The 25,453-nt window shown below is 42.2% G+C and overlaps 1 protein-coding gene across 1 annotated transcript in view; it reads left to right on the top strand.

Annotated features, from left to right (window-relative positions):
* Positions 1–19: 19 nt before the first annotated feature.
* Positions 20–25,453, top strand: part of TLK2 (tousled like kinase 2) — a 58,334-nt gene continuing 32,900 nt past the window's right edge. The window contains exons 1-6 of the mRNA XM_049780377.1: positions 20–94; positions 9,182–9,277; positions 11,271–11,363; positions 12,705–12,815; positions 15,439–15,575; positions 22,578–22,730. Coding sequence (XP_049636334.1) covers positions 20–94; positions 9,182–9,277; positions 11,271–11,363; positions 12,705–12,815; positions 15,439–15,575; positions 22,578–22,730 — 665 coding nt within the window. The remainder of the gene's footprint in view (positions 95–9,181; positions 9,278–11,270; positions 11,364–12,704; positions 12,816–15,438; positions 15,576–22,577; positions 22,731–25,453) is intronic.

Raw genomic sequence — 25,453 nt, forward strand, 5'->3', positions numbered from 1 at the left:
CCACAGCTGATGTCCAGTGATGCTGGCGAAGCCGTCGGCTCGACACAGAGCAGCTGCACAGAGGGGAGGCGGCCTCTGCTTTACTTTTGTTTCAGTGAGTATGAGACCAAGGACATTTTTTTGGGGGAAGAGCTCCACCCCTGTCATCTAGATTACACAGGGAGTCATATCACAGCTGACAGGGATCAAACTCTACCCTTGCTCATTAGCATCGAGTACTCTATAGGATTCTATGGGATTCTTTTTTTTTCCTCGGGGTGGATTGAGGAGCCATTCCTGACATTGTTCAGAGGGTTAACTCCTGACATCTACGACTGCAGGTGCATCAGAGGACCATATGGGACGCTGAGATCAAAATCTGGGTCAGGCTACATGCAGGGACAGTGCCTACTTACTGTACTATCGCTCCAGCCCCATTTGATGATTCTTAGGAAAGTCTCTCTCTCCTCCTCTCCCTCCCTCCCTCCCTCCCTCCCTCTCCTCCCTCCCTCCCATCCCTCCCTCCCTCCCTCCCTACCTCCCTCCCGACCTGTCTCCCTCCTCCCTCCCTCCCTCCCTCCCTCCCTTCCTCCCTCCCTCCCTCCCTCCCTCTCCCTCTCCTCCCTCCCTCCCTCCGCCCTCCCCCTCTCCCTCTCCCTCCCTCCCTCCCTCCCTCCCTCCCTCTCCCTCCCTTCTGGATTGGCTGCTTGCAAGGCCCCGTCTTATGAAAGTCTCTTAACCAGGGGTCTCAAACTCACAGCCTTCGGGCCGTTTGCGGCCCTCCGTACAACATTTTGTGACCTGCAGCCGGCCTTCAAATATCGCAGTATTCGCGATTATTTGGCAATAAAAATCGCATTAGTAAGAAAAAAATTGCATTGAACATTCGCATACCCCAAGCAGTTCTGTTGGGGTATGCGAATGTTTAATGCGATTTTTTGTGATTTTTTTCTTACTAATGCGATTTTTATTGCGAATATTCGGTAAGCAAAATCCCTTCTGCGGCCCTGCCTCACCCCGACTTTGCCTCCTGCAGCCCCCAGGTAAATTGAGTTTGAGACCCCGGCTCTTAACCCTATCTGTTCTCTTCACTGTTTCTGTTGATGTTGTAGCCAAACTACAGGTTGCACGTGGGCCTGGCTGTGCTCACCAGGCCCATACATCCATCAGGTTTCAATTTTTGTCTATTTGGTTTTTGGTTTGGGGCCACATCTAACTGTGATCCTAGGCTCTGCACCTCGAGATCATTCCTGGCAGACTCTGGGTACCATATGGGGTGCTTGGAATTGAATCCAGGTCGGCCACATGCAAAACTAGTGCCCTCCCTGCCGTACTTTATCCAGTCCCCTGGTTGCAGCATTTGAACAAGCAGCTGTGGTGCTTGCCAAGGTTTTCACTTCTCTGATAGTCAAAAATATGCTGTGCTCACATGTGTACTGGCTAGATTTCCTACTCCTGGCCAAGGCATTAGCACATCTGTCTTTTGGTTTTGTTTGTGGTACCAGGTACTGAATCACGACCTCAAGCCGGAAAGGCTTGCTCCTTTTCCCAAGTCATGCCCCTCTCTCAGTCTATCTTACTGCTCACTCAAATCTGACTATAGTGCAGTTTAAAAACAGCCTGTGGTGCTGATGGTCACAGACAGCAGAGCTCTCCAGGCTCAAATGGTAGAAATGCCAGGATTGTGCTTGGTACTTACGAGATACTGTACTTTTGAATTTGTGACCATATATATATGTTCACAGTGCAAGGCATGCGAACAAAGCATGCATCCTACCTGCTGTATACCTCTCTGGCCCAACATTTTCATACTTTAAATCAAACCCTCCAAACCGTTGCCATGACATAGGTCAGTCAGTTTCAGCTTGCAGACAGGTGTCCCATAGCATCTCAGCTGTCTTTTCTTCTGCACTGTTCTTTAGTTGCTATTTCTCCCACCCACACATAGGATTGGTAGAGTGACATCTCCTATGAATGTTTGGGTGCCTGTTTGTTTTTTAGATTTTTTTTCTCAATTGAAAGATCATTGGGGCTGTAGAGATAGCATGGAGGTAAGGTGTTTGCCTTTCATGCAGAAGGATGGTGGTTGGAATCCCGGCATCCCATAGGGTCCCCTCTGCTTGCCAGGGGCGATTTCTGAGCATAGAGCCAGGAGTAACCCCTAAGTGCTGCCGGGTGTCACCCAAAAACCAAAAACCAAAAAGAAAGAAAGAAAGAAAGAGAGATCCTGAAAGTTTGACCCATTTTCATCAATGGTAATGTAGGGTTTTTTGTTTGTTTTGACTTTTGGACCATACCTGGTGATGCTCATAGATCATTCCTGGCAGGGTGTGGGAGGTTAAAAGGCAATAGACTGCTTGCAAGATAAGCACTATATCTGTTGTACTCTCTGTGACCTCCTCCTTTTGATATATATGTATATAAAGTTTTTAAAATCTTCCCCTAAAAATGCCTTGTTTTGGGGGGGGCTGGAGAAAGTGGTTTATTGTAGAAATTTGGGGGTGGGTCACACCTGGCAGCGCTCAGGGGTTACTCCTGGCTCCGTGCTCAGAAATCTCTCCTGCTAGGCATGAGGGGGGCCATATGGGATGCCGGGATTCAAACCACCCTCTGTCCTGGGTCTGTCACTTCTGTTGTTGTTTTTTTTGTTTGTTTGTTTTTTGTTTTTTGGGTCACACCCGGCGGTGTTCAGGGGTTACTCCTGGCTGTCTGCTCAGAAATAGCTCTTGGCAGGCACGGGGGACCATATGGGACACCGGGATTCGAACCAACCACCTTTGGTCCTGGATCGGCTGCTTGCAAGGCAAACGCCGCTGTGCTATCTCTCCGGGCCCGGGTCTGTCACTTCTAAGGCAAATGCCCTACCACTTTGCTATCTCTCCAGCCCCTATTGTAAAAATTTGAGAGCAATTTCCCTGCACATAATTTTGCAGGAATTTAGAATAAGGTTTTTATTTTTATTTATTTTGGGGGTGCACACCCGGTGACACTCAGGGATTACTCTTGGCTATGTGCTCAGAAACTGCTCCTGACTTGGGACCATATAGGACGCCGGGGGATCAAACCTCAGTGCATCCTAAGCTAGTGCAAGCAAGGCAGACGCCTTACCGCTTGTGCCATCCCTCTGGCCCCTATTTTTATTTTTATTTATTTGTTTTAATATATAAACTCTTTATTTAAGCACCATGATTATAAGTATGATTGTAATTGAGTTTCAGTTATAAACAGAACACCCCCTTCACCAGAGAATAAGGTTTTATGTGACCTTCATAGTGCAAAGTTCTCAGTTCTCAGAACTCACCAACATGGTTTAGAAGCGATACTTGATCCCTCTCTCCTTTTCCAGCCACACGCTGTTCTGGCTGTAGGCTTTTTTGCCTTCACTTTCCATATCTCTAAATATCAGAATGCATTAGTCTTCAGAATCCTGTTAACTTTTATTCTCTCTGTGTAATCTCATTTAGTTTTTTGCTTGCAAGTAGGACTTGCAAGTTTTATCTTCTGAATTCCAGGCCTGGGTGCTTGGTTGCCTTTGTTCATCTTGTCCTTATGTCTAATAAGCAGGTTAAATTAACATGTCCAAAAGAATTCTTCATTTTGTGTCCGTGTTCCAACCTTATTTCTCATTGTCCTTCCTCATGTCAGTATGACAAATTTCTTCAACTTGTTTTATGCTAAAAAACCTTTTAGTTACTCTTATCTCTGTATTTTGTACCCTGATTCCAAATTGGAAGCAAATATATATATTTGTTATTGTTGAAGCAAATCCTACTGATTTTCATGTGGCGTGTAATGGGAATATGATGGTTTGGGCCACCCTAAGCCCTTACAAGGGCCTCTTACTTGACATTGATCAGGGGCTGCTACCTGTGCTTGGAACTTGCTTCTGGTCATACTTGAACCTGGGCCTCCTGCTTGCAAAGCATATTGCTGCAGCCCTGTGAGTTATTTTTCTGGCCCTGCATGATCTATTTTCCACCACTGTCCATCTTTTTCTGTGCTCTCTGCCTCACAAGAGCCTGTTGCCTTGGCCTGTCTTTCATCTCGAATACTGTCTGCATACTTACCTCACCTGAAGAAATTTTTTTTTTACCATATCTAGCGGTGACTCAGGACTTACTTCCAATTTTGGTAATTTGGGGGATGGGGGGGGGGTGGGTCATACCTGGCAGCACTCAGGTTATTCCTGGCTCTGCGCTCAGAAATCATCATTGGCAGGTTCGGGGGACCATATGGAATGCCAGGAATCAAACCCTGGGTCCATCTGGAGTTGGACACATGCAAGGCAAATGCCCTACCACTCCAGCTCCCTTACTTCCTTACTTCCTGTTTTGTGTTTTGAGTAGCCCTTCGTGGTGCCAAGGATCAAACCTGGGTTGGCCATGAGCAAGTCACATTAACCCCTGTAATTGTACCTCCACCCTTCACCTTGGGATTATCTATGTGTTTCCTTGGCCTCGTCATTCTAGCAGGAGCATCATGTCCCTTTCCTCAGTTTCCTCTGGTCTCTGCTCAATTGCCTCCTTAGGGAGACCTGCTGTGACATTACCCCTGCCCACCTGCTTGCTTAGTCTGCTTTACTTTCCTGAATCTTGTAACCAGCTGATCTGCTATAATTTACTTCTTTGTCTTATTCCTCCTTCCACCCCCTCTGTTGGGTCAAGGATTTCGCTTTGTTCATTTTTGTATCTCCAGTGAAGAACAGGATCTATTCTAAGAGGCACAGAGTATAATTATGTTACACAGATTAACAAAAGCATCCTACATAGCAGGGGCTAGTTAAATAATTATAGTACATATATACAATGGAATGCTATAGTTCACAAAAGAAGTAACTATATATATATACACACACACACACACATACACACAAATTTTGAAACATCTAAATATATTAAATAAAAATAGGTGGTGTTAATATTATAAATTTGATTTCTTAAGTATTCAAAGTTCTATTCATACATAATTTTCTATTTTTTACAGTAAGTGATTTTATTTTTTAAGTATAGGCATATAGTTTTATGAATGCTAAAACTAGTATTTATATATGCATGCTTCACAAAAAAATTGAAGTGAGGGGCCAGAGCTATATAGCACAGCAGGTAGGGCATTTGCCTTGCACACAGCCGACCCAGGTTCGATCCCTTGTATCCCATACAGTCCCCTGAGCCACCCAGGAGTAATTTCTGGGCACAGAGCCAGGAACAACCCTTGAGCGCTGCTGGATATGGACCAAAAGCTAAAAGCCGAAAGCCAAAAAAAAAAAAAATGAAGTGATGGAAAGTGAAGTTTTTTTTTCTTACATCTCTCAGGATATCTGTTGTTCATTTATACTTCAGATTCTCCCTCCCTCCCTCCCTCCCTCCCTCCCTCCCTCCCTCCCTCCCTCCCTCCCTCCCTCCCTCCCTCCCTCCCTCCCTCCCTGTGTTTTGAGCCACACTCTGCAGCACTCAGGGGTTACTCTGTCTTTGTGCTCAGAGCTAGCTCCTGGCAGGCTTGGGGGGACCATGTGAAATAATGGGAATTGAACCCAGGTTGCCAGGACTGCACACAAGGCAAATACCCTACCTGCTGTGCTATTACTCTGGCCCCTACACTTCATATTTTTTACTGATTTCTATTTAACTTCAAATGTCTTACTAAATAAGTTTTACTCTTTTAATCAAAAGATCTTGATATTATGCTTTTAGCATATCACTCAGTCTATTCTCTCTTTCTCTCTGTCTTTCTGTCTCTCACTCTCACTCACTCTCAGTACTCAGGGGTTACTCCTGGTTCTGCACTCATAAATCACTCTTGATAAGCTCAAGAGGTCATATGGGATGCTGGGGATGGAACCTGGGTCAGTCGCTTGCAAAGCAGTTGCCCTGCTGTACTGCTGTACTATTGCTCTGGCCTCTTACCTTTCATTTTTAAGCTATCATTACAAATACATAATAGTGTATGTATGAGGCAAGTACCTTACCCTGTTGTACTATCCCTCTGACCCCTATAATTCCTTCCTGCTTCAGAATAAATTATTCTAGAACTTGAAGTAATTTAAGGGAGAATTTATAATGTTATGGTTGTTACTATTGAGATTCATAAAAACAACTAGTGTTACTAAACTTGTTTAATTTTTCATTTATTTTTTGCAGTGTCACGAATTGAAGTGCCTGGGTCATGCATGCAAATTATTTTACTTTGCCACAGAACCACATCTCTGGCCCTGGATATTTGTTTGTTTATTTTTGGGTCACACCCAGTAATGCTCAGGGGTTATATTCTTCATGCAGGAATCACTTCTTGTGGGCACAGGAGACCATAAGGAGTGCTGGGGATCAAACTGGGGTCGGTAACATATATGTCAAGCTCCCTAGCAGCTGTGCTGTTATTCTGGCCCCTGGATCATTTTTTATTTTTAATGTAAGGTGGTATATCTTAAAAATATGTCTTTAGGAACCAGAGAGATCGCATGGAGGTAGGGTGTTTGCCTTGCATGCTGAAGTACGTTGGTTCGAATCCCGGCATCCCATATGATCCCCCAAGCCTGCCAGGAGCGATTTCTGAGCATAGAGCCAGGAGTAACTGGCTGTGACCCAAAAACAAAAACAAAAACAAGAAGTCCTTAAACATAATGCAGAATTTGTTTTTTTTTTTTTTTTTTGATTTTTTTGGGCCACACCCGGTAATGCTCAGGTGTTACTCCTGGCTATGTGCTCAGAAGTTGCTCCTGGCTTGGGGGACCATATGGGACACCAGGGGATCGAACCGCGGTCTGTCCAAGGTTAGCGCAAGCAAGGCAGGCGCCTTACCTTTAGCGCCACCGCCCGGCCCCGCAGAATTTGTTTTTTAAGTAAAAGCAGATTTTATTTGGAGGTCCTGAAGAAGAGAAGGGAAAGGATAGTGAGAGAGGAGAGAAGGGATGGAGAGAAGGAAGAAAGGAAAGAAAGGGAGAGAGGGAGATAGATGCAGGCAACATATACTTGGGCAACACAGAATATGTGACTTACAGAATATTCTTAAAAGCTTGATTATTTTTATTCTATCTTTGGTTCCGTACCTTAGATAGCTTGTCAAATATGAGTGGCCAGAGGGCTAGCATAGCAGGTAAAGCAATGGCCTTGCACACAGCCAAGAAGGACTCGATTCTCCTAGGGCACATCTGGCCCCAGAGCATTGCTAGGCCTGTTTCAGGTTCTGCACTCAGGACATACTTTTGGCAGGATGTGGGGACTTGAACCTGGGTAGGCCACGTGCAAGGCAAATGCTCTTCCCATTGTACTATTGCTCTGACCCTTAAAGCTATACATACATATATTATACTATTACTGTACATATGCATATCATATACATATACATAGAAAGTAGATGTTACATGAATAAATTAAAAATGGATACCAAACCCCCCCCCCCTCCTTACCTTTCTGAGCATCAGTCTAATTGTGTGTGAAGTGGTCTACGTCCACGGTCCTACCTGGTTTTATCCCATTAATGGAATGCAGTCAGGCTCCTGTGATTACTGAGCCTGGTTGTGGATCTAGGTAGACTTCAATCTTCTTCTACTGTTGCTGTTTAGTAACTCATATTTTCTTGTAAGTAGGAAAAATAAAGGATTGTATAGGCATAGTATTAGAAGAAAAATCCACATATATGAGCACATAAAGGTAGTGTTTTAGTCTTTTTTCTTTCTTTTTTTGGTTTTTGGGCCACACCCAGTGATGCTCAGGGGTTACTCCTGGCTCTGCACTCGGGACTATATGGGACACCGGGGATCAAACCCAGGTCTGTCCTGGGTCAGCCGCATACAAGGGAAACACCCTATCACTACATTATGGCTCCAGACCTTAGAATGTTTTATTTTTATTTTGTTTGGAGGCCACACATGGTGATGATCAGGGATTACTTCTGGCTCTGCATTTAGGAATAACTCCTGGAGATGCTCTGGGGACTGCCGGAGATTTTAGGTATTGAGCCCACGTCAGTTGTGAGTGAGGCACGCGCCTCCCCACTGTGCTCTTTCTCCAGCTCTGACATTGTAGAATGCTTTAGAATGTCCTGTTAATGTTGAAAGTCACAGCAGGTGACTGTTGGAAATCCGCCTGGATTGTGGCCCATGATCTGTCCATGAGGGGTTGGAGGGTTCAGGAGACTCTTCTGAGTAAGACGCTACAAACCTTTCGGCCTGGAGTCACGAGCCGCATCCAATGAAGTGGATGTGCCTGCATGTGTGCACACCTGAGCCATATTCCTAACCTTCAGGAATAGCTTAAAACTTTGTCTAATTAAAAACTCACACATGGGCCGGAGTGATATGATAGCACAGTGGTAAGGCATTTGCTTTGCATGCGACCAACACAGGATGGACCCCAGTTTGAATCTCGGCGTCCCATATGGTCCCCCGAGCCTGCCAAGAGTAACTCCTGAGTGCTGCCAGGTGTGACCCAAAAACCAAGACAAAACAAAACAAAAACCCCACAAAAACTCACCCAGTAAGTACTTCTTACTGTAAAATGTTTACAGAGGACCAGAGAGAGAGTACAGGGGATTAAGGTGCTTGCCTTGCATGTGACCAACCCAGGTTTGATCCCCAGCATTCCAGCATTCCATAAGGTCACCTGAGCACTCCCAGGAGTGATTCGAATGCAGAGTATTACGTGAAGGGGGTCCCCTCCGCCAATGTGTTTTGTTTTGTTTTTTGGTTTTTTTTTAGAAACATAGTCCATCCAAGCCACCTTGTTTAGCCTTCCCCCCCCTCATCTGAGTAGTTTTGTTTCCCTCATCAGTATCTTAGACTAAGGGGCTGCCTGCCTTCCCTGGTACTGAGGTGGCCCTGAGAATTGAGCTCAGACCTCAGGCTTTTAACTCCTATCCCCAAGCTTTGTGTCTTTTTCTCAAGTCCTGAATTATTAGACTTTCTTGTCTTATTTATTTTTGGGAATGCTCACACCTGGTGGTGCTCAGGGCTTATTCATGGCTCTGCATTCGGGGAACCATAAATGGTGCTGGGGATTAAACCAGGGGTTGGCCTTATGCAAAGCAAGTGCCTTATTTACTTTCTACCTACTATCTCTGCAGCCCTGATCAGTTACTATACTTGCATCCTGACTACATGGCCTGGACATAAGATTTTAATGAGAGGAGTTTTTTTATAGAGTTGTTTACATTTATGTAAATGTCTATAAAGAAAGCTGCAAAATTTCTGATTGACCTTTTATTACAGGCTCAGCAAAATAGCCCCTCGTCTACGGGATCTGTCAATACAGAGCATTCCTGCAGCTCCCAGAAACCTGTTTCCATCCAACACAGACAGACCCAGGTATGCTGGTGGGTCAGAATCAGAGGAGGAAAAGCTCAGCTCAGGAGTAGATGCTAACCACGTGTAAAGTCTAGAATCCTCAACGCTTCAGTTTTTTCTTTAGCTTTCCCTCATTCATGTGTCTGGAGTTTAAATTATGTGTATTAAACCCCCCCCCCCTTTTTTTTTTGTTTGCTTGTTTTGTGTTTTGGTCACACCTTGTGGTGTTTAGGGGTTATTCCTGGCTCTGCATTCATAAAATACTTCTGGCAGGCTCGGGACCATATGGAATGCCAGGGATTGAACTCGAGACTACCATGTGTAAGACAAATGCCCTACCTAGCTGCTGTACCATATTGCTCTGACCTTTGTTTTAATTTTTTTGAGATGAAATACACTGCAGGATGGTATTTATGAAGGAAAGCACTGGAGACTTCTAGAACTGGGTCCCAGTTTTGATATTGTGATTTACTTTTGTTTTTGGATCATACCCAGTGCCTTTTCACTGTACTATTGCTCTTGCCCTATAGGCTTGGTATTTTGTTATTTTTGTCAGACTCGGTTAACCATATCTGATACTGGGGATCAGTGATGGGTTGGCTTCATTAAAGGCAAGCACCCTACCTGTTGTACTATAGCTCTGGCCCTTTCAGTTATTTTGAGTACAGATCATTTCTAAAAAGTGCTATATTCTGATTATTTCTATGTACAAAATGTCCTTTAGGATGGTGCTACCAGTGGACTTGTGAATCTTGATTCCTGATTTTTGAAAGAGCCTGCTTATTTGACCCAACCTAGCAATTTAAGAATATAGCACACCAATATGCATTCTCTCTTAGCTAGTTCCTAGAAGCCACTTTTGGGGTTTTTGTTTTTTTGGGCCACATCCAGCAGCACTCGGGTTATTCCTGGCTCTGTGCTCAGAAATTACCCCTGTTGTGCTCAGGGACCATATAGGATGCTCTGATACCAAACCCCCATGGCAGGAATGTATGTGAACATTTCAATACCTCTGAATAATAGTGTACGAGTTTGCAGAGTTGAGCTAGCCAAGTAGTCAGCGGGCCTTCCTTTTTTTGTTTTGAGAAGTGTCTAAGGTTGGGGAGCCTCCTAAATCATGCTCAGGGATGCTAGGGCCACTTTGGTGATCCTTAACCCACGGGGCCAGATAGTTCAATGTACAGGCCACTGAGACATGGCGCTACTCCTGCCCAACAGTGCTTGGGCCCAGGTAGTATTGAGAGCTGGACTTGAGGCCAGCTGATGCAGGCCATGTACCCCTACCTGAGCTCTCTCCTTAACCCTACTGGGCTTTCTTGAAACCTCCTGGCACTGTGTCGACTTTAAAATAGGCTGCTTTGTAATCGAGAAGGATTTGCTAAATCTTAGGAGCAGATATTATTTCTTTTTCTTTAATTATGAGAACAATGATGCCAAGAGGACAAGGTAAAGTTACAGTGAAAGAACAATCGCCCATAAACAGAGTTCTCAGAAGAAATCCCCTTGCTGACGCCTAAATATTGAACTTAGAGTCAAAAAAACATTAAGAAAAATAAGGCAGAACCCATGTACAATTACTTTGTCCACACGTCCCCAGATTGTAGTGCATTATAACATTTCTTAGCAGTACACAAAGCTATTTATTTTTCTGAAGACCATTTTCACTACCTTTTGTTTCCACTAGGTGGCAGGTTGGATCATGTAGACACAGGGTCACGTATGGGAGGTGCTTTTCTGTTCAGCAAATTTTGTTTCTACAATGTCACAGTTCAGTCACAAAATCTTGAGAATGCAGTTTGATTCTAAAGTTGACCTGTTCTTGCAGTGCAGATACAGTGGAACAAAAGTCTCAAAAAAGTGGTCTAGGAACAGCATGTTTTATTTCTTGAGTCAGGTGATTCTATGCTATTTGTGCTAATTAATTAGTGCTTGTTTCCAGGAAAATAATGGGGAAAATGTGATGACATAATATTTTGATATTAATCCTAAATTTGTTTTCTTCTCATCTCTATAGTCTGACCTCACATTAGAAAAAATATCTGCACTAGAAAACAGTAAGAATTCTGACTTAGAGAAGAAGGAGGGAAGAATAGATGATTTGTTAAGAGTGAGTATTCAAATGTGGTAAGAGTTTTTTATAATGAGGACCTATACAAAGTGTTACTTATATTCTAATTACCTATCATTGAGTAGAGAGTATATATAGTATCAGATAATAACTACAGCCAGATGGTAAATGTTTTGGTTTTATTTTTATTTCTCTATTTTGGCAAAGAAGCAAGGTTTATTGTGTTGGGAGGGATGTGGTGAGTACTAGAGCCCCCATGTGACTTAATTCTTTTTTTTTTTTTTTTTTTGGTTTTTGGGCCGCACCCGGCAGTGCTCAGGGATTACTCCTGGCTATTCGCTCCTGGCTTGGGGGACAGACCATATGGGATGCGGGGGGATCGAACTGTGGTCCATCCTAGGCTAGCGCTGGGAAGACAGACACTTTACCCTCTAGCGCCACCGCGCCAGCCCCAAATTGTCAAGATTTATAATCAGATACATCATGAATTTTCATACCAGGTACCAAGGACTGACTGGGTAGCTCTGTGGTCTGGAATTCTTTGCATGCAGCTTGCCTGTGTTCAGTCTTTGACACCACATTACCATCACCAACAGGCACAGCCTGGTGTGCACTCCCCAGCCCCATTAAATATATGATCAGGGAGAGAGCCCAGAGGATGGGCCACATCCCTCACATGCATAACACCCTAAGTCCCATCCCAAGACTACATGCTTCTCCACCCAGACCCCTGGTTCCTTGAGCACTGCAGGTGGCATTGTTGCTTAGCACTGAACCATCTGGTCAGGATTGGCATCTGGGTCCCTGAGCTGGAACCATCCTAATGAGCACTGGAGACTTAGGTCTGTGTTCCAATTCTGGCATTGTGAATTACAGTTTTTTTTCTTTTTGGTTTTTGGGTCATACCCAGCACTGCTCAGGGATTACTCTTTGTGGTTCTCGGGATCATATGGGTTGCCAGGAATCAAATTCGGGTCCGTCCCAGGTTAGCTGCTTGCAAGGCAAATGTCCTACCACTGTGCTATCTATCTCTCTGATCCCCCTCTTTTTAAATTTTAAATAATAAAATTTACTTTGGTTCTTTGAATCTCAATTTTACCTTTGTGGGGGTATTTGAGCCACACCATGGAGCACTCGGTTTACTCCTGTCTGTGCTCAGCAATTACTCGTGGCAGTCTCAGGGGACTATATGGGATGCAGGGGATCAAACCTGGGTCTTCTGCTTGCAAGGCAAATGCCCTAAAATGCTGTGCTATTTGCTCTGGCCCCTCAGTTTTATTTTTAATTTAATAACAGAAATGAATTGTGGACTCCTTAGACACTGCTTTTGTATTAATGTAACTTCCTTGGAACTAATTAAATAATTTATTTCCATTGAAGGCCAACTGTGATTTGAGGCGGCAGATCGATGAGCAGCAGAAGATGCTAGAAAAATACAAAGAGCGATTAAATCGGTGTGTAACAATGAGCAAGAAACTCCTCATTGAAAAGGTGAGAGTGACCCAGGTTGTGACCCAGGATGCTCAGCGGCATTGTTGGGACATCTTATCTTTACCTGAATATTCATTTTATTTTATTTTAGTCTTTAAATTTATTTTAAGTTTTGAGCCGCACCCAGCTGTGTTTGTGGCTACCTCCTCACTCTGTGCTCAGGGGTTACTCCTGCTGGGGCTTGGGTGACTGTATGGGATGCTAGGGGTTAAATCTGGGTTGACTGTGTTAAGGCAAGCTCCTAGCTTGCTTCACTGCCTGGGATTTTCATGTCAGAGTAGGTTTTTCTGCTTGTTTGTATGCCTTTTGGTTGTGAAATTTCTTGTGAAATTCAGGGGTCATTCCTACATTCATGTTGCTCCTGGTGATGCTGGGGGACATTGCTGTGTTGGGGATCAACTCTGGGCTTTCTCCCCAGCCCCCAAGGGAGGACTACCCACTTCCATTTGGGGCGCTCCCAATAGTTCTCTAAGGCTGTATCCTGTTCTGTGCCAGGATTGAACTAGGGCTCCTAAATCTGTTCAGCCAGTTGGATTCCACTTGCCAAGAAGGGCTTTCTTTTTTTTTTTATTTTAAGGAAAAACTCCTATATGACAATTTCTTTTGCACAGGACCTGGATCAGACATCTAAGATGATAATATGGGGCATGTTTTCTGTTTATGCTTTCCTTTTTTTTTTTTTTTTTTTTTTGCTATTGATTGGATAAGAGGGCTAATATTGACTTTATTTAGGATGTTGCTCTCCTGAATTCTTACATTCATTTAATCAGTTTAAGTGTGTGCCCTCCTTTTTGTGTGTGAGCACTGGGAATTGAACCTGGACTTTACCCAGGTGAGACATACAACTTGTTCTTGAGCTACATCCCCATTGTTCTTCCAGCATAACCTAAGAGTTGTATTTTTTCTTTATTCTTTTTGTTTTTGGATCACACCTAACAGTGCACAGATGGTTTTTGTTGTTGTTGTTATTGTTTGTTTTGTTTTGGGGACACACCTAGATCTGCACTTAGGAATCACTCCTGATGGACTTGGAAGAATTGACCATGTGGGATGCTGGAGATCGAAACCAGGGCTTTGGTTGCCATTGCAAACAAAAGCTTTCCCTGCTGTCCAATCACTCTGGCCCAGTAATCAGGTTTTATTCTTGGCTCTGCACTCAGGGTTTATTCCTGGTGGTCTTAGAAGACCATGTTGTCTCAAACTCAGATCAGCTGCATGAAGACAAGCATCATAGCCACTGTACTATTGCTCCAATCTGTTTCAGAGGTGATATTCAGAGTAGCTTTCATATAAAATGTCATAACTGAATGTTTTATTGCTATAAAATTAAATATCTGGGGCTGGAGCAATAGCGTAGCAGTAGGGCATTTGCCATGCAAGTGGCCAACCTAGGACGAACCCAGATTCAAACCCCAGCATCCCATGTGGTTCCCCAAGCCTGACAGGAGTAACCCCAGAGCATCACTGGGTATGGCCCCAAAACAAACAAACAAACAAACAAATCAAATTGCCATACACTTACATATGACTTTAATGGACATCTTCTTCATTTTGTAAGTTATTAGTTTCAATTTATTTTAGTAGATATTTTAAAAGTTTTTAGGGGCCATAGCGATAGCGCCATGGTAGGGTGTTTGTCTTCTACACGGCTGACCCAGAACAGGCCTGGGTTTGATACCTGGCATCCCAGATGGTCCCCCAAGCCAGGAGCAAATTTCTGAGCATATAGCCAGAAGTAGCCCATGAGCATCACCGGGTGTGACCAAAAAACCAAAAAAAAAAAAAAAAAAAAAAAAGTTCTAAAATGTTGAGGGCCAGAGCAGTAGTGCTATGGTAGGGTGTTTGCCTTACACTCTGCTGACCTAAGATGGACTGTGGTTTGACCCCCAGTATCCCATATGGTCCCCCAAGCCAGGGGCGATTTCTGAGCGTACAGCCAGGAGTAACCCCTGAATGTCACCAGGTGTGGCCCAAAAAGCAAAAAAAAAAAAAAAAAAAAAAAAAAAAAGAGTTTATCTGTATTACATCTTAACATCTCCCTCACTTATCTTTTATTAAGTTGGCAGTGCTTCCTAAAGAGATGAATTACCAGCCACAGGTTTGGGACAGACTTTTACTGAAACCTTTGGGTTACCATATAAAAACACCAATCTTTCGTACAGAAGGTGAAACAGATTAGGGATGTTAGAGATGCTGAGAACTCTGCTTTGTTGTTCATTAATTTTGTAGAGATGAAACCAGTGATAGTACAGAGAATAAGGCACTCACTGTGCACATGGTAACCTGGATTTGATCCCTGACACCTCATATGATACCCACATACTGCCAGGAATGATCCCATATATAGAGCCAGAAGTGTGCTCTGACCAATGCAGGGTATAATCCCTCTCTCACCCTGCCTCCTCTCCCCGCACAAAAAATGAAATGAAAGCACTTTTCTCCACTTGGATCACAGAAACAAGAAGACATTTTAATACAAATAATTTGAAATTGGAATATTCGTTTTAGTTGAATATTCAGTTGCTGGTATGAAAATTTGAACGCAACAGTACAAAAATTAACTGGAATATTGTCACTGCATTCCCACAGGAAAACAAAATTATTTTTAATATGTCCTTTTCAGTCAAAACAAGAGAAGATGGCATGTAGAGATAAGAGTATGCAAGACCGCTTGAGACTGGGCCACTTCACCACCGTCCGACACGGGGCCTCTTTTACTGAACAGTGGACGGACGGTTATGCTTTCCAGAACCTCATCAAGTAAGTGGGTTGTGATGATGAGATGGAGAATTTAAATTTAGTTCAGGGGGGATTTTTTTTTCCAGTTTCTGAGTTGTCCTTACTAAGACAGCAGTTGTGACAACAGATAGTGGTCATCATCTTCACTTTCATTCACAAATGTGATGTAGGTAATCAGAGGAGTAAATTGTTCCCCATTACAGTTGTTTTAGGAGTTAGAATTGCAAGAAAGTAAAATCAGAATTGGAGCTAGCTAAGAAAGAAAACCCTAGGACTTGGTATATTTTAGACAAGTACGTCTGGAGAAATAAATGTCCTGAGTTAGCTACAGACCACAGACCTTCAAGAATCTGGGGCCAGAGTGATAGCACAGTAGGTAAGGTGCTTGCCTTGCATATGGTCGCCCCAGATTTGAGGACCATTGTGGTGCCTGGAATTGAACCGTAGTTTCTTGCACACAATGCCTGTCATGCTGTCCTGAGACTCTTTAATAAGACACTATACAGTTAGCAGCCATATTTCCTAGAAGGCAGATACTGGCCCGTCATCACAGTCAATGACGTGGAATCTTGGCTTTTCCTTCGGTTTGAAACGTTCAAGTAGTTTTCTCTAAAGAGATAACTCACATTTAGAATTCTAAGTTATTTAGGGGCTGGAGTAATGGTGTGGCGGGTAGAGCACTTGCTTTGTACATGGCCAATCTGGCTTTAGTCCCTGGCATCCCATATGCCCCCAGGCACCTCCAGGAGATATTCCTGAGCAACATTGGGTGTGGCAATCAAACCAAACAAAAACCTCTAAGATGTAAGTATTTTATTTAGAGATCTTTGGATCTTTGGGTTACATTACTTTTTGGTGTAGCTTAGTTTAGCTTAATATGTTAGATTATGTCATTTGAAATAGGAGGGTAGGAACAGGACTTTGAAAGCTCTGATTTACTGATGACTGCTGCCTTTCCTGCTTTTTCTGACTGGAATCACTGAGTATTGGTTGGAGGGTATGATGCTACTCTGGAACAACATTGAAACATACACTGCACACTCACACCTTCTAGAAATGTAGATGCTCATCTTTATAAAATCATGTGTGTGGTGGCAGTGGTGTTGTTTTTTTTTTTTGTTTTGTTTTTGTTTTTTTTTGGTTTTTGGATCACACCCGGCAGTGCTCAGGGGTTATTCCTGGCTCCAGGCTCAGAAATTGCTCCTGGCAGGCATGGGGACCATATGGGACGCCAGGATTCGAACCGATGACCTCCTGCATGAAAGGCAAACGCTTTACCTCCATGCTATCTCTCCGGCCCCTAATATCTTTATCCCCGTAGTATTTTGACAATTCTTTTTTTTTGTTTTGTTTTTTGTTTTTTGGGCCACACCCGTTTGACGCTCCTGGCAATGTGCTCAGAAATCGCCCCTGGCTTGGGGGGACCATATGGGACGCCGGGGGATCGAACCACGGTCCGTTCCTTGGCTAGCGCTTGTAAGGCAGACACCTTACCTCTAGCGCCACCTTCCCGGCCCCTGGCAGTGGTGTTGTGTCTGGTGCTGGGCATTAATTAAACTTAGGACCTCATGTAGATAAGGAATGTACTCCTTCACTGAGCCACATCCCTAGTTGTTACTAATATTTTTTCTAAACTAATTTCTGATTATGTGTATTAGTCATCTCTGTGTGCCCGGGATTGAATTTGGCTCCTAGTGCATGCCTTTGAACTGTCTTCCTGGCCCTTGTTGACAGCTTTGACACTCCTGATTGATAGCTAAATTGAATGCAATGTTTTCTTTCGTTTGTTTTTGCTTTGAGACCCTGACTCTTGTGCTCAGGAATTACTCCTGGCAGTGCTCAGGGAACCTTATGGGTTGCTAGGGATGAAATCCAGTCAGCTCTATGCAGGGCAAGTGCCCTACCCGCTGTACTAACTGGCCCCTGATTGGTTTGTTTTCTTAGGGGTTTGTCATTTTGTCATTTATCCAATTGAGAGTCCTTGTACCTTAACGTTTTCTGAGTCCTGAAAGCTCTAACTGGAACATCTAGTGAGATAAGTAACAAGTAATCTCCATTCTTAAGGACCAGGGAAATAGTACAGCAGGTAGGTTACTTGATTGCACATATGCCAGACCCAACCCAGATTTGATCTCTGGTGTCTTATATGGTCCTCCGAGCACAGCAACAAAAACACCATGATCTCTATTTCCACTCTTTGCAAACTTGGGCTTAGAGAAATGAACCCCAGAAAATAGAGTAAAATACAAAACAGTTGAATCAGCCTAAAAACCTCATAGGAGGAGAGATGGAATATACTTTTTAGGTTCAAATAGACCCAAGTGCTATTTCTAATCAGAATTGGCATCTCTGAAAAATGCATCAAGATTCTAGAGTGATATTACAGTGGGTAGGACACTTGCATGCTGCCAACTTAAATTAAATTCCCAGCATCCTGTAAGATCTCCAGGCCCCACCAGGAGTAATTCCTGAGTGCAGAGTCAAGAGTAACCTCCTGACCATTGGTAGGTGTGGTCACAAAACGAAACAAAAAAATGCACAAGTTGATAGGAAAATAAAAAGTGATTACAATTTTTGTTGATATTTCCACTAACTTTTTTCAAATTTTCCAGCAGATCATCATAGGAAATCATGGGAATCTCTAAAAATTCTTATCTGTGGCTATTCAGAGTTTATCTACTTATTATTGGTGGATATTTTGATTAAGGAGTCAGGGCTATGACTGGTGATAGAATGCATGTCTTGCATGTGTGTGCCTGAATTCAGTTCCTGGTACCAAAAAATTTTTTTTGTGTGTGAAATTATGTGTATTTGATTCTGTTATTTAATTATTCATACTTTTCCAGTTACTTATATTTAGTTGGGGCCCATGGGGCAATTTGACTGTTGCAGGTGCCTGTATTCATTTACTAGGACTATTGTAACAGAACGTAACTATCAGCTGGGTAGTTTAAAACAAGGCACTTAGGTCTCCTTGCTGAGAAACCCTAAACTCCAAAATCAGGAGTACCATGACTGTCTGACCTTCAGAAGGCATGAGCCTTCTGACTTGTCTAGAGAAGATCCTCCCTTGACCTTCTGGGGCTTGTGGCAGCTCTGCCTCAGCTCCAACCCCTCTTAACATGGTCTCTGTTCTCTTTCTTCTCTCCTCCTCTTTGGGACAGGATCATATTGGATTAAGTGTCCACTCCACTCCAGGATGATCTCATTTATTTAATAACATCTTACCTTTCAAAGGGCTTAATCGGCAGGTCTGGGGGTTGGGACTTAATATATCCTTTTGGGTGACATCATTCAAACTGACACTCTTGTTTTCTTGTCTAGGGAAAGGTTTTTAAATCAGGGGTATGTAGATTTGAGTGAGATTTAATTATTAGTCCCTCAGTACTTTTATTTGGTTTGGGAGGTTGTACTAAGCAGTTGTACTCAGCCAGTGGTTATTCCTGGCTCTGCACTCAAAAATTACTCCTGGCAGTCTTGGGGACCATATGGGATGCCTGTGATCGAACCTGGGTCAGTCATGTGCAAGACAAACACCATACTATGCTATTGCTCCAGACCTGGTCCTGAGTACTTTTAAAAAAGATAATAGGCTCAGGCCCGAGAGATGCACAGCAGTAGGGTGTTTGCCTTGCATGTAGCCGATTCGGGATGGATAGTGGCTCGAATCCTGACATCCCATATGGTCCCCTGTGCCTGCCAGGAACAATTTTTGAGCACAGAGCCAGGAATAACCCCTGAGAGCCACCATGTGTGACACCCCCCCCCCACCACCACCACCAAAAAAGATAATAGGCTCCAAGTCTCTCTGACTTCCAGGCCCTCAGTGCTGAGTCTTGATAAACATATCTTTGCTCTTTAAAAAGGGGGGGGGGGGCTGGAGAGATAATGGAGTTGATAGGGTGTTTGCCTTGTAGACCATCCACCCAGGTTCAATCACATGTAACTCATGTGAACCCTAGTACAGAGCCAGGAGTAAGCTCTGAGCACCATTGGATATAGTAAAAAAAAACAACAACAATATATCAAATAAATAACAGTAGAAGTACTCTTTTTAAGATAGCTCAGTGGGTAGGATGCTTGTTTTGTGACCTACATACCTTACTCTGGTTTGATTTCCAACATCCCATATGGTCCTTTGAGCACTGCCAGGATTAATTCCTGGGTGCAGAGCCAGGAAAAGTTCTGAGCATCATTAGTGTCACTAAAACAAAGCAAACAAAATAACAATAAAGTATTCTATTTTTTCTAAGAATACTTGTGAAGAACGAATACTCTTTAAAATTGATGCGGTGCAAGAAATATTTTAAAATCCTGTTCAAGGGATTGTCATATAAGTCGGGGACATAGGGGCTGAGAGAACTTAGTTCTTACTCTAAGTGTATTGACATGATTCAGAATTTGTACTCCCTAAACAAACCTAAGTAAAATTTATTTTCAGCAATTAAGATTAATATAGACATCCTTAGTATAAAAAAAAAAAGAAAAGAAAAAACAAGGGCCAGAGAGATAGCATGGAGATAAGGTGTTTGCCTTGCATGCAGAAGGACAGTGGTTCGAATCCCGGCATCCCATACCATATGGTCCCCCGAGCCTGCCAGGAGCGATTTCTGAGTGTGGAGCCAGGAGGAACCCCTGAGCGCTGCCAGGTGTGACCCAAAAACAAAAACGAACAAAGAAAAATCCCTAGTATAAGGTATATACATAACACTATATATATTATGCTATAATATATATTATGTGTTATCTATAACCTATCTGTAATAACTGATGTCTGGTGCTGTTTTATGTCAAACTCTTAGATTTTTAAATTTAAATTTTATAAACATGTTCAATGCATCCTGTGCTTATTTCTTACATATATGATGGCTGTGGGTATGGGTATTCTTTCCTTTTTCTTCCTTTTGGTTTTTGGGCCACATCTAGTGATATTCAGGGCTTACTCCTGGCTCTGCACTCAGAAGTTACTTCTGGTGAGTATGGGGGATCATCTGGGATACTTAGGATGGAACCCAGGCTGTCTGCATGCAAGGCACACTCCCTACTTGATGTACTATTGCTTTGGCCCCAATGGGTGTCCTTTTTTGGTGAATCTTCCAAGATAAAATTATGGCGTCTCCCTGAAAAAAATAGAAAATCAGTTTTATTCTATGTTCATAAAAGGCATTGCTAAAACCTTGATCTTCCAAAGTAGTTATTGATCTTTAAAGGCAAAATGCCATGCACTTCACTGACTTAGTGTAGTTTATATGTTAAGCCACTGGTTTTCAGCCATTGTGGACTAGTGGTGGTTTGCAGGGGTTAAAAAAAATGGAAATCCACTGATTTAAGCTATATATTATTCTGGTTATCTCCAGAGAGTTCAGACTGACTTGTACAAGTCATTTGGCTCTGAAAGGATAGAAATGAGCTAATGATAATTTTAGCAATTTTTTTTAGTTGGGGAAACTAATGTTCAGAGAAGATAAATGTTTTTCTCAAGGACAGTCATTGAAATGGAAGGAAGATTGCAAATCAAGCCATGAATTATTCATACACGTACATTTTGGTGCTGCTGGTAGGGAATAGATAGCTCTCGTGATAGTTAATATTTTATTAAGCAAGCAAAAAATTATTGAATTAAATTCTGGCTTTAAATTGACATCTAATCAGTGAACCAACTCATCTCAAAATGAGAGAATTGATTGTACTACCAGTAGAAGAGTTATTTGCAGCACTTTGATTAGGCTTATCTCACTTATACAATATTGCCATATAGCATTAGTTGTATCTAGACCTGTAGTATAGTCTTCAATTTCTGGTGGTAGTCATCCTAGGAGAATATACTGAACTCAGGAGGAGGTTGAGAGAGGTGATTTTACTTGAAAGTGGCTAAAAATTGTTACTAGATTCATTGTGCTGCAGAAATGAAGATTGTATTAAAAGATGGGAATGATAGAGGAAAGAAGGGAGCTAGCATTTTGGAATGTCAGCTGGACATTTTGGACATTCCAGAAAAAGATTTGAGTTTGTTAAGCAGCTGCTGTCAGTATTTGGTATATTTTTATACGTTGGAAGTTCTTTGTATAGAGGTGACCAGTAGATCATGCAATGTGGGGGATCTAGCCTGGGGCTACCACATGCCAGGTGTTCACTCCTGCCCAGGCCCCTGTTTTTATATATCAAGTCTGGAAACTTTTTTTTTTTTTTTTTTTACCACACTCGACAATGTTCAGGAAATTATTCCTGGTGGGCTTGGAAGGACCACATTGGCAGTTTTGATTTGAACCCAGATTGATAGCATGCAAGGCAAGCACCCTACCTGCTGTACTATTGCTTCCATCCTGGAAAATCTTTATGTGCTTGGTGGTAGGCTAATGGAGAGGGTGGTTTTCTTTTTCTTTTTTTCTTTTGGCTTTTGGGTCCTACTGATGATGCTCAGAGGTTACTACTGCTGGTTCTACACCCAGAAATCACTCCTGGCAGTGCTCAGGGCATCATTTGAGATTCTGAGAATTGAACCTGAGTTGGCCACACGCAAGCCAAGCACCCTACCTCTCAGAGTGGTTTTCTTAATACCAGTATTTTTTAATTCCTAGCCTGTAAACTTTTATTATATAAAATTAAATATTTTATTATTACTTTATAAAATTTAAATATTAGGAAATACGATTGTGGTAACTAACCATGTTGGGTAGATACTTGAAGATTCTGCATCTTCTTATACAATTCACGCACCATTTCCTCAAGAAAAAGTTCTGTTTTGGTTTGTTTGTTTTTAACTAGTTGTAGTTTCCTTGTATTTTTCTGAATTTCCTTGTATTTTAAAAACCTTGGTTTAGGTGAGTTGTTACAACCTATAGGCTCACATTAGACTAGACTACTTGGAACTAGAATGGTGGCACAGTGGGAAGGCTTTTTTCCCCTTGCCCATGATCATCCCTGGCATCCATATGGTCTCTCAACAGATAACAGATGATTGATTGTTCTATAGGCATTTTTAATTTACACTTACTTCCTCTGCACTATGTTATGTATCTCTAGGCAACAGGAAAGGATAAATTCACAGAGGGAAGAGATAGAAAGACAACGGAAAATGTTAGCAAAGCGGAAACCTCCTGCCATGGGACAGGCCCCTCCAGCAACCAACGAGCAGAAACAGCGAAAAAGCAAGACCAATGGAGCCGAAAATGAAACGTATGTTCTTTATTGATGCAAATCGTGTTTGAATACTGCACTCTCCAAAATACAAGTGTGTCCCACTGAATGTCTATGGAAAAAAAACAGTGCGCTGGCCGTTTATAAAGCTTAGTTTATCTATTTTTAGTTATGCTAATGAATCTGCCCAACTCTTCACTATTAACTCAGTTTTGTAATACTGTTCTCATTGAGGAAAGTCTTGGATAAGGTAGGAAGGTAATGTCATTTAACTTGACATACTGAGCTTTGGCCATTCTTACAACAAATGTGATGGCTTTATTGTATTCAATGAAGTTCCAAGAAACTTGCTTGTATGTAGCTCCATGTTTGGAAAATAGGTATGACTGTGTGGAGATTGCCTGGCTGCTGCTTCAGATTGAAGAATGCTCAGCTGAAGGATGTTCTTTATTGGTTAGGGAGTACTTGGGAACAATCACAAACTCAGTAAGTTGAGTAAGAACAGCTATTATTTTAGGAAGAGGACATTTTTTTTTCCCAGTAAGTCAAATTGACACAGGCAGTATTTTTTCCCCTGTTCTGGGACCAAAGGAAAAATACTAATATCTTAAGAACAAGTGTTAACTTTTTTTACGCTGTTGTTCAAGGTATATATATACCCACAAATATAAGATAGTGATTTTGTATTTCTTGACCAATAATACATCTTTTGTGTTTTTAACTCAGTTCACAAAAGCAGGCCATAGTTCTCAAGTGGATTGCACCACTATTACTTGTATTATCACCATCATTAAAAGTCCATTACATTCTGGAAATTAACCTTTTCTCATTCTAATGAGAAAGATGACTTCTATCAATCCTCTGTAGATTTTGTATATATTAGGAGGCCTTTTTCCTGATGTTTATTTAGTAAGCCTGTGTTACATGTTCAGATGCACCCTGTTTTGGTGCCTGGGGATACAGAGATAATGGTATAGAGATAATGTTCAAGCGTCAGGAGCACATATTATATTTACTTATAAGTAAATTAATCATTTATGCATAGCAGTTAAATTTGGGAGGACATCTTTCCTGTAATTACAAATATTTAAGATCGCATTCTCAATAAGATGAAAAGACATTAAACATTCCAAATTAGGAGCCGAGATTTGAACAAGTCTCAAGGCAAAAAATGTGTTTCCTAATCTTACCTTTGTCTTCTTTTGTTACTCTTGTATTTATCTTGCCAATGAATTCTCTCCCTAGGAGTACCACTTGAATAGTATTGAGTTGCACGATGTTAAGCCATTTATAAAGAGGGCATAGGTTGTTTCCTCGCCATTATGCAGTAATTTCGATTCACTCCAGACTAATAGTGTGTCAGTAAACAATTGGCATCTGGAGTCCTGTGTATGTAAAATCCAAGCTGGAAGGCCTTTGGTTCACTTTTTAATTAGAGTGTCTCTGACTTGGCTCATTCCTTTGACCAGAAGCCAAAAACAGCCTGGAGTTGTGGAGTGAGTCACATTATCCATTGCTGGTATTAAACTCATGTCAGGCAGAAAGAATTCTTTAGGTAATGATTTTTTCATTTCCCCTGTTTTACCAGTTTACAATGGACTAATGAAGTAAGCAACTGAAGAGAGATAGTTAGAACTGCCCTAGTGGGAATACTTGTTGTTAATCCTTGGTTTTCTTTGAGTGAGACATCAAAGGCTCTTGTTTTGTAGCCCCACCTGGTTGGTAGGATAGCTACTTCTTTCTCCAGCTAGTTCGAATATATCTAAACAGTGACATCTCAAACTTCGGGAAGTATGTGTGTTTGCTTCTAGAATGTGAAGAGGGTGAAGATGGAGGAATAAGATATCGCTTTTTATATGTACACTCATAGGATTCTTGAGATTGGGATTGGTAGAGTATAATATGAGTAATAATTGCCCATCAAGACAGCCTTTTTGAGTAATGTGTATAATTAGCATTTTATAAATGATAGACTCTTTTCATAGGCTCATTGATAGCCAGTAGTTTCGTTAGAATAGGTGTTATCGTTACTTGCTACATTTTCAGGAAACTGAGACTTGAGAGGATCAAATTGCTTGCCAAGGCCAGATGGTGAGAGGCCTGCAATGTACTTTAAACTCTAGGTCTCACACTCTAAATCCTGGCTCTTTCCACTGTCTTTTCGCTTCTTGTTATTATAGTCTCAAGAATGATCAAATTTGTTGGTTTAATATTTTGCTCCTTAAAAAATTGAAGGCACAAGGTCCAGAGTAATAGGCAGTGGAGAGGCCATTTTCCTGGCATGCAGCTGACCTGGGTTCAATCCTTAGCATTCGGTATGGTCCCTCAAGCCTGCCAGGAATGATTACTTAGTGCAGAGCCAGAACAGCAGGCTATGATTTTAAAATAAATTAAAAAAAAATTTTTTTTAGACATAAACTTTTGACTATCTCTTCAATGGATTTTCTTCTGTGTTGAGTGTTTGGGAGACAAACTTCCTTTTATAAATATGTAGCTTATTTCTCTCTCTCTCTCTCTCTCTCTCTCTCTCTCTCTCTCTCTCTCTCTCTCTCTCCCTCTCTCTCCCTCTCTCTCCCTCCCTCTATTTCTCCCTTACTCTCTCCCTCTCTCCCCTCTTTGGGCCACACCTTGTGACGCTCAGAATTTACTCCTGGCTTGGGGGACCATATGGGACACTGAGGAATTGAACCATGGTTCATCCTAGGTTTGCGCACACAAGGCAGATGCCCTATGGCTTGTGCCACCGCCCCTATTTTTATCTT

Source organism: Suncus etruscus, chromosome 1, assembly GCF_024139225.1.
Source record: "Suncus etruscus isolate mSunEtr1 chromosome 1, mSunEtr1.pri.cur, whole genome shotgun sequence".
In the NCBI taxonomy this organism is placed as follows: domain Eukaryota; kingdom Metazoa; phylum Chordata; class Mammalia; order Eulipotyphla; family Soricidae; genus Suncus; species Suncus etruscus.